The following is a 10,000-nucleotide window of genomic DNA, read 5'->3' as shown; positions in this document are numbered from 1 at the left end:
CTGTTGCCGGTTGCCGGTTGCCCCGGAGAGGATGCGCGGAGCCGCCGTGCTGCTGCTGCTGCTCAGCGGCCGCGCCGCGTTCATTGCCGCCTGGTCCCTGAACGCACCGCGGGACGGGACGGACGGCCCGGCCGCGACAGGTAACGATCACGTGACGCAGTTTGACTTCTGACCCGGTTGGACGCCTGCCGCGTTGCCGTGGTAACAGTAGGCATAACCCGACCTCATTAGCAGCTCCGGTTTATTTACACCAACAAAACTTTATTAGTGTATTTATTAGTAAGTAGAGAAAACCATTAGTAGTATTGTTTGTTATTGTTATATTTTATTATTGTTATACTTATTTATCATTAGTGTTTTTATAATTGTGTATAATTTATTATATTTGATTATTACTGTTTTATAATAATATTGTATTATATTGTTTTTATTATAACAAATACATGAATAATATCTTTAGCAAAATTATACTAATATTCTTTTATTAATTAAACTTCTTTAAAAAAACAAAACATGATCCATTCTATGTAAATGTAATACAAGATATCATTAATAATTATCGTAATATGCTGCTGGAAGAAATGTGATTTAATTTAATATTAGTTTCCACAAATATTACATTTCATATTTGTGATATCAAAATGATATTAATGACCAAAGAAATTCTATATTTATATTGTTTGTTTATATTGTTTGTGAGAAGTGTTGAGGTTAAGAATCAGCTGACATCAGCAGTTCCTGGTCCCAGTCCTCCCAGTCCACCCAGTCTGTGTGTCCTCAGGTGTGGACAGACGGCGGCGCCCCCTGGTGGAGAAGACACGCCCCTTCATCCTGGTGGGCGGGAAGAGGAGGAGCCTCGCCAAAGCTCTGCAGGTAGACACGCCTCCACAGGTCAGAGGTCAGGCGGTGATGTCATCGCACTGGAATCTAACTGGTGGCTACTGGTTTACCAACGAGCTGTGAACTGGTTATACTGGTTCATTACTGGTGTTATACTGGTTCATTACTGGTTCATTACTGGTGTTATACTGGTTCATTACTGGTGTTATACTGGTTCATTACTGGTGTTATACTGGTTCATTACTGGTGTTATACTGGTTCATTACTGGTGTTATACTGGTTCATTACTGGTGTTATACTGGTTCATTACTGGTGTTATACTGGTTCATTACTGGTGTTTGGAGTCCAGTCGTCTCATGAACACAATGTTCATGTGAAGAAGTGACAGGAGCAGCTGGTTTCAGTGGATTAAGATTAATGATATAAATTTAATCCTGTGTTCAGCTGAGTGAGAGGGGAAGAGCAGCTCCATCTCTTCACCAGACGCTGCAGAGCAGCAGCAGGAAGTCGGGCCTTCCTGCTGCTGCTCTCACTGAACGTCTCTGTAATACGAGCGAGGGAGGAAGTTGGCGCGTGGACCGTTTTCACCAGGAGCTTCCTGCAGGAAGGCGGGGGTCGGTTTAGAGGACGGACACTTCCTGTCAGCTGACACAAGCTCTGAGGTCACTTCCTCTAGAAACCCCCACACCCTGACTCCACCCGGCCGGGAGGAAGTGAAGACGGGGAGTTACTGATAATCAATCACTTTACTATTGTTTGAGTCTCTGAGCGGAAACCAGCAGCTAATCAGAATGACTCGACTCCTCTGGTTGTATAGAAGTATATGCTTCATGTGTTAAAACTGCATTCTCTCTCCTGACCACCAGGGGGCGACTCCTCTGGTTGTATAGAAGTCTATGCTTCATGTGTTAAAGCTGCATTCTCTCTCCCGACCACAAGGGGGCGACTCCTCTGGTTGTATAGAAGTCTATATAAACGACTCTACTTCTCTCTGGATTCATTCCCTCAGTAAACATTGTAAACATGAGTTTATGTCTCAATCTCTAGTTTCAAGTCTTCTTCAATACAGCATGATGTTCATTTAGTACATTATGGTCATTTAGAGTCAAACAGACCATAAAGCAGGGGACGCTTTAGGGGCGGGGCTACAAGGTGATTGACAGGTCTCTATGTCACTCCTCCTCAGTCCTTATATGGTCACTTCCTGTTCACTGGTGGCTTTAAAATGTCCTCAAACCAACGAGAGCCTAAAGTCATCAAACAGCTGCAGAACTAAAGACCTTCACCCTCCTCCTCTTTTCTCCTTTTCTTCTTCCTCTTCTTTTCCTCTTCCTCCTCCTTTCTTTCCTCCTCTTCCTCTGTTGTGGTCAGCTGCTCTTCATCATCTAGAGACCTGACCTCATCAGGCAGACAGAACTAGTCATTACTGATCCGTGATTCATTGATTACTTATTTCATTAGATCTCTAGTTGGAGATTTAAAGATGTGTCAATTTGTTTGAACCAGCAGAACGTGTGTGTTGTGTGTGTGTGTGTGTGTGTGTGTTGTGTGTGTGTGTGTGTGTGTGTGTGTGTGTGTGAGACCATGACTCAGCCCCCTCCTCCATCCTGCTGCACAATGACTCCACCGCGACACAGAGTTCAGAGGGTGGGGAAAACAAACACGCCTCAGAGAGGAATTCTGCTCTTTTCACAAGAATCTCTTAAAAACCAGCAGGTCGACTTATTATTAACCTTTTTATTAGTCTTATTATTAATCACTCTTATGACAATGCTTGTAACAGATTCCTTCTCTTCTGGTTCGAAGCTGACCTTGGTTGGTGAAAACAGACCATAATGATCTCCAGATGAGCTTCTTCGTCTATTTATGGGACAAGAAGTTAAAGTTACAGAGTTTAACTCTGAACCCCAAAAACCAGTTCCTCTCCTCTGAGGTCACATGACTGCAGGTCTCAGGTGAATAAATCATGACGTCATAGTTTTACTGAGGAGCTCAGAGTTGAATGTTTTTACACATCTGGTGAAAGTAAACAGATTATTTGAGGAGACATTTTAAAAGAGACGTGAAGAATAAAATGTTTTGATGAAATATAAATATGTTTCTGACGGCATGTGATGCGTTCAAGGACCGTCGGAAAGATGAAAAGCCGTCAATGCAGACAGTTTTTACAGCTTCTGGCTGGTTTTGGGGTTCAGACGGTTAATGATTATGTTTCAGGTCTCTGAAAACTTGTCTCTTTATTATTAAACACACACACACACACTTCCTGTCGAGCTGAGAGGAGAAAGCGAGGAGGCGTTGGACAGGAAGTTTCCATTAACTGGCAGGAAAGCTGATTGGATAACGGATGCACTTTAGCCCCGCCCCCTTCCTAAAGCGCTAAAAGAAAGAAGAAGAAAGTGACAAAATAAAAAATGGTGGACGCAGTTCCTGGTTCAGGGATCCAGACTGTGGTGGTTTGGGGAGGATGACCCCGTAACCATGGGGAAATGACAGCATATTATGGTCTGTGTGAGCTTCCACAGGCTCTCATGGTGGATTCTAATGTGTTCCTCTACGGACAGAAATCAAGTCTTTTCTCTGGAGAGCGTTTATGCTTTTGCTCCTTTACAGTTTCTGTGTGAACATAAATGAAGGTTCTCCCCGTCTGTCCTCAGGACGGCCACCCGGACCGGCTGCAGTGCGGGCTGGAGGTGTGGGGCCGCCTGTTCCTGCTGGACCTGGAGAAGAACCAGTGAGTCTCACGTTTACAGGGTGACTTTAAACGCAACGCCAGCGTGACGCGTGTCCTTCTGTTGCCTCCTCAGCGACCTGCTGCCCAAGCCGCCCAACGTCTTCTACTACCTGCCCAACGGCACCGGGGTGTCCGTGAGAGCCGACCCCGTGGTGAGTCAGTGAACGCACCGCCGCAGAGAGAGAGAGACCTCTTCAGTGTTTCCAGCTGTGACCCATGTTGTGTGTTTGTTGTGTGTTTGTTTGTGTGCAGACTCACTGTTATTACCACGGGAACGTCCGAGGATTCCCTCAGTCCAGAGTGGCTCTGAGCACCTGCTCCGGCCTCCGGTCAGTCCACACACCTAGTACTAGTACACACACCTAGTACTAGTACACCCACCTAGTGCTAGTACACACACCTAGTACTAGTACACACACCTAGTGCTAGTCCACACACAAAGTACTAGTCCACACACCTAGTACTAGTCCACACACAAAGTACTAGTCCACACACCTAGTCCACACACCTAGTCCACACACCTAGTACTAGTCCACACACCTAGTCCACACACCTAGTCCACACACCTAGTACACACACCTAGTCCACACACCTAGTCCACACACCTAGTACACACACCTAGTACTAGTCCACACACCTAGTCCACACACCTAGTCCACACACCTAGTACACACACCTAGTCCACACACCTAGTACACACACCTAGTACTAGTCCACACACCTAGTCCACACACCTAGTCCACACACCTAGCCCACACACCTAGTACTAGTCCACACACCTAGTCCACACACCTAGTCCACACACCTAGTCCACACACCTAGTACTAGTCCACACACCTAGTCCACACACCTAGTCCACACACCTAGTACTAGTCCACACACCTAGTCCACACACCTAGTACTAGTCCACACACCTAGTCCACACACCTAGTACTAGTCCACACACCTAGTCCACACACCTAGTCCACACACCTAGTACTAGTCCACACACCTAGTCCACACACCTAGTCCACACACCTAGTACTAGTCCACACACCTAGTCCACACACCTAGTCCACACACCTAGTCCACACACCTAGTACTAGTCCACACACCTAGTCAAACACACCTAGTACTAGTCCACACACCTAGTCAAACACACCTAGTGCTAGTCCACACACCTAGTACTAGTCCACACACCTAGTCCACACACCTAGTACTAGTCCACACACCTAGTCCACACACCTAGTCCACACACCTAGTGCTAGTCCACACACCTAGTGCTAGTCCACACACATATTGCTAGTCCACACACATAGTACTAGTCCACACACATAGTACTAGTCCACACACCTAGTCCACACACCTAGTACTAGTCCACACACCTAGTCCACACACCTAGTACTAGTCCACACACATAGTACTAGTACACACACCTAGTACTAGTACACACACCTAGTACTAGTCCACACACCTAGTACTCGTCCACACACCTAGTCCACACACCTAGTCCACACACCTAGTCCTAGTCCACACACCTAGTCCTAGTCCACACACCTAGTCCACACACCTAGTACTAGTCCACACACCTAGTACTAGTCCACACACCTAGTACTAGTCCACACACCTAGTCCACACACCTAGTACTAGTCCACACACCTAGTACTAGTCCACACACCTAGTCCTAGTCCACACACCTAGTCCAGACACCTAGTCCACACACCTAGTACTAGTCCACACACCTAGTACTAGTCCACACACATAGTACTAGTCCACACACATAGTACTAGTCCACACACCTAGTGCTAGTCCACACACCTAGTGCTAGTCCACACACCTAGTACTAGTCCACACACCTAGTCCACACACCTAGTACTAGTCCACACACCTAGTACTAGTCCACACACCTAGTACTAGTCCACACACATAGTGCTAGTCCACACACCTAGTACTAGTCCACACACATAGTACTAGTCCACACACCTAGTACTAGTCCACACACATAGTACTAGTCCACACACCTAGTACTAGTCCACACACATAGTACTAGTCCACACACCTAGTACTAGTCCACACACATAGTGCTAGTCCACACACCTAGTACTAGTCCACACACATAGTACTAGTCCACACACATAGTACTAGTCCACACACCTAGTCCACACACATAGTACTAGTCCACACATATAGTACTAGTCCACACACCTAGTGCTAGTCCACACACCTAGTCCACACACCTAGTCCACACACCTAGTACTAGTCCACACACCTAGTACTAGTCCACACACCTAGTCCACACACATAGTACTAGTCCACACACCTAGTACACACACATAGTACTAGTACACACACCTAGTACTAGTCCACACACCTAGTGCTAGTCCACACACCTAGTGCTAGTCCACACACATAGTGCTAGTCCACACACCTAGTACTAGTCCACACACCTAGTGCTAGTCCACACACATAGTACTAGTCCACACACCTAGTACTAGTCCACACACCTAGTACTAGTCCACACACCTAGTGCTAGTCCACACACCTAGTCCACACACCTAGTACTAGTACACACACCTAGTACTAGTCCACACACCTAGTGCTAGTCCACACACATAGTGCTAGTCCACACACCTAGTACTAGTCCACACACATAGTGCTAGTCCACACACCTAGTACTAGTCCACACACCTAGTGCTAGTCCACACACCTAGTGCTAGTCCACACACCTAGTACTAGTCCACACACCTAGTCCACACACCTAGTACTAGTCCACACACCTAGTACTAGTCCACACACCTAGTACACACACCTAGTACTAGTCCACACACATAGTGCTAGTCCACACACATAGTACTAGTCCACACACCTAGTACTAGTCCACACACCTAGTACTAGTCCACACACCTAGTGCTAGTCCACACACATAGTACTAGTCCACACACCTAGTGCTAGTCCACACACCTAGTACTAGTCCACACACCTAGTACTAGTCCACACACATAGTGCTAGTCCACACACATAGTACTAGTCCACACACCTAGTACTAGTCCACACACCTAGTGCTAGTCCACACACATAGTGCTAGTCCACACACCTAGTACTAGTCCACACACCTAGTGCTAGTCCACACACATAGTACTAGTCCACACACCTAGTGCTAGTCCACACACCTAGTACTAGTCCACACACCTAGTGCTAGTCCACACACATAGTACTAGTCCACACACCTAGTGCTAGTCCACACACATAGTACTAGTCCACACACCTAGTGCTAGTCCACACACCTAGTGCTAGTCCACACACATAGTGCTAGTCCACACACCTAGTACTAGTCCACACACCTAGTGCTAGTCCACACACATAGTACTAGTCCACACACCTAGTGCTAGTCCACACACCTAGTACTAGTCCACACACCTAGTGCTAGTCCACACACATAGTACTAGTCCACACACCTAGTGCTAGTCCACACACATAGTACTAGTCCACACACCTAGTACTAGTCCACACACCTAGTGCTAGTCCACACACATAGTGCTAGTCCACACACCTAGTACTAGTCCACACACCTAGTGCTAGTCCACACACATAGAACTAGTCCACACACCTAGTACTAGTCCACACACATAGTACTAGTCCACACACCTAGTACTAGTCCACACACCTAGTCCTAGTCCACACACCTAGTGCTAGTCCACACACCTTTTACTAGTCCACACACCTAGTCCACACACCTAGTACTAGTCCACACACCTAGTCCTAGTCCACACACCTAGTACTAGTCCACACACCTAGTGCTAGTCCACACACCTAGTACTAGTCCACACACCTAGTGCTAGTCCACACACCTAGTCCACACACCTAGTCCTAGTCCACACACATAGTACTAGTCCACACACATAGTACTAGTCCACACACCTAGTACTAGTCCACACACCTAGTCCACACACCTAGTGCTAGTCCACACACCTAGTCCACACACATAGTACTAGTCCACACACATAGTGCTAGTCCACACACCTAGTACTAGTCCACACACCTAGTCCACACACATAGTACTAGTCCACACACATAGTGCTGGTCCACACACCTAGTACTAGTCCACACACCTAGTCCACACACATAGTACTAGTCCACACACATAGTACTAGTCCACACACCTAGTACTAGTCCACACACCTAGTGCTAGTCCACACACCTAGTCCACACACCTAGTACTAGTCCACACACATAGTACTAGTCCACACACATAGTGCTAGTCCACACACCTAGTCCACACACCTAGTACTAGTCCACACACCTAGTCAAACACACCTAGTACTAGTCCACACACCTAGTGCTAGTCCACACACCTAGTACTAGTCCACACACCTAGTACTAGTACACACACCTAGTACTAGTACACACACACAGAAAGCTAACATTATGCTAACAGAAAGCTAACTTTATGCTAACAGAAAGATACCGTTATGCAACCAGGAAGATACCGTTATTCTAACAGAAAGATAACGTTGTTTCCACAGAAAGATAACTTTATGCTAACGTTAACACCCCTAACAGAAAGACAACAGAAAGCTAATGTTATGCTAACAGAAAGATAATGTTACACTAACGTTAACACCCCTAACAGAAAGCTAATGTTTTGCTAACAGAAAGCTAACGTTAAGCTTGCAAGATTCAAAGTCAGTAACAAACATTATCAGGAGTTAATGGACTCCAGCCAATCAGAATCCAGTATTCCCCCAGACCATAAAATATAAATGATACGCAACATTATTAACACAAAAGGTGGAAGAACAAACAACGACGGTTACATGCCAAAGAGCAGTGTTCTACTTCATTCTACGGGTTTAGTGCATATTAAAGAATATGTTGGGGTCTGGTTCTGCTGCCAGTCCTTCTACTTAATGGTTCTACTGGACAAGCAGGCGGACCAGCAGCTCACCACACGACCTGCTTACTCACAGAAAACTCATAATCTCTTAAACCTGAACCCCACCCGACCCGGTCGGTCCCAGAGTCCAGGACTGACCCGGGATCCGGATCAGCGCGCTGACCTCTGACCTCCTGCAGGAGGATCAGCGGCTCACGTGAGGAGGACCTGGTCCAGGTCTCTGGGTCCCGGGTCAGAGCCTCCACACAGAAGCCTCTGTGCTCAGATTATGAACTAATCAGGTAACGAGGTCAGTCAGAATCTAACTATTTCATTTATGAACAAACTGATCATCAGAGGATCAATTATTACTGATTCAAACAGAATAAAGTCTTTATTTCAGGTCACAACATTATTATTTCACTTTACTCATCTACATGAAGATGACAATTAATAACACATTAATATTATGAATAGACATTAACATTCACACTAGCATTATTAACAAAATAACATCAAAAATAACATTAACATAATGCATTCATATTAACATTCACAATGTTATTATGAATGTTAATAAGGACATAATAACATTAATAATGACACATGAATAATGACACATTAATATTGTCTCCAGGGTTATTTTAGTCTCTTCAGTCGCTTGCTGTTCTCAGGCCGTGTGTTCGGTTCCTCTGCAGCGGCCTCATCGCCTTCAACGCCACGCTGAGCTTTGAGCTGCAGCCACAGGAGGAGCGCCTCCAGGGCGGGGGGGAGGGGAGCGGAGCAGGAGGAGGAGGAGGAGCAGGAGGAGGAGGAGGAGCAGGAGGAGCAGGAGAGGAGGAAGGAGCAGGAGAGGAAGGAGGGGTGCACCTGCTGTTCTCCACCAGCCCTCTGGAGGGCGACAGCGCCGGAGGCTGCGGCGTCTCTCAGGCCGCCGTGCCCCCCCTCCACAGCTCCACCCACACACACCGGGTGAGACACGAACCACGACTCCCAGGGTGCATCTGTCCAAGAAGCATCCAATCCAATCACAGAGCTCCAAAGGCAGGGGTTAGCAGGTGGAGGTTAGGGAGCAGGAGTTAACAGGTGAAGGGTAGGAGGCAGGAGTTAACGGGTGAAGGGTAGGAGGCAGGAGTTAACAGGTGAAGGGAGCAGGAGTTAACAGGTGAAGGGAGCAGGAGTTAACAGGTGAAGGGTAGGAGGCAGGAGTTAACAGGTGAAGGGTAGGAGGCAGGAGTTAACAGGTGAAGGGAGCAGGAGTTAACAGGTGAAGGGTAGGAGGCAGGAGTTAACAGGTGAAGGGTAGGAGGCAGGAGTTAACAGGTGAAGGGAAGGAGGCAGGAGTTAACAGGTGAAGGGTAGGAGGCAGGAGTTAACAGGTGAAGGGAGCAGGAGTTAACAGGTGAAGGGTAGGAGGCAGGAGTTAACAGGTGAAGGGAAGGAGGCAGGAGTTAACAGGTGAAGGGTAGGAGGCAGGAGTTAACAGGTGAAGGGAAGGAGGCAGGAGTTAACAGGTGAAGGGTAGGAGGCAGGAGTTAACAGGTGAAGGGTAGGAGGCAGGAGTTAACAGGTGA

General features: G+C 47.0%; 1 protein-coding gene across 1 annotated transcript in view; it reads left to right on the top strand.

Annotated features, from left to right (window-relative positions):
• Positions 1 to 31: 31 nt before the first annotated feature.
• Positions 32 to 10,000, top strand: part of adam15 (ADAM metallopeptidase domain 15) — a gene marked incomplete at both ends in the record, with an annotated part of 35,129 nt that continues 25,160 nt past the window's right edge. Inside the window, 6 exons of the mRNA XM_079227406.1 lie at positions 32 to 140; positions 767 to 873; positions 3,498 to 3,574; positions 3,648 to 3,726; positions 3,827 to 3,903; positions 9,125 to 9,398. Of these exons, the coding sequence (XP_079083532.1) occupies positions 32 to 140; positions 767 to 873; positions 3,498 to 3,574; positions 3,648 to 3,726; positions 3,827 to 3,903; positions 9,125 to 9,398 (723 nt within the window). The remainder of the gene's footprint in view (positions 141 to 766; positions 874 to 3,497; positions 3,575 to 3,647; positions 3,727 to 3,826; positions 3,904 to 9,124; positions 9,399 to 10,000) is intronic.

The sequence above is a fragment of the Taurulus bubalis genome (assembly GCF_910589615.1).
Source record: "Taurulus bubalis genome assembly, chromosome: 12".
Classification (NCBI taxonomy): Eukaryota; Metazoa; Chordata; class Actinopteri; order Perciformes; family Cottidae; genus Taurulus; species Taurulus bubalis.
Note: the sequence above shows the minus strand (reverse complement) of the source record. Positions and strands in the feature narration are given on the sequence as shown.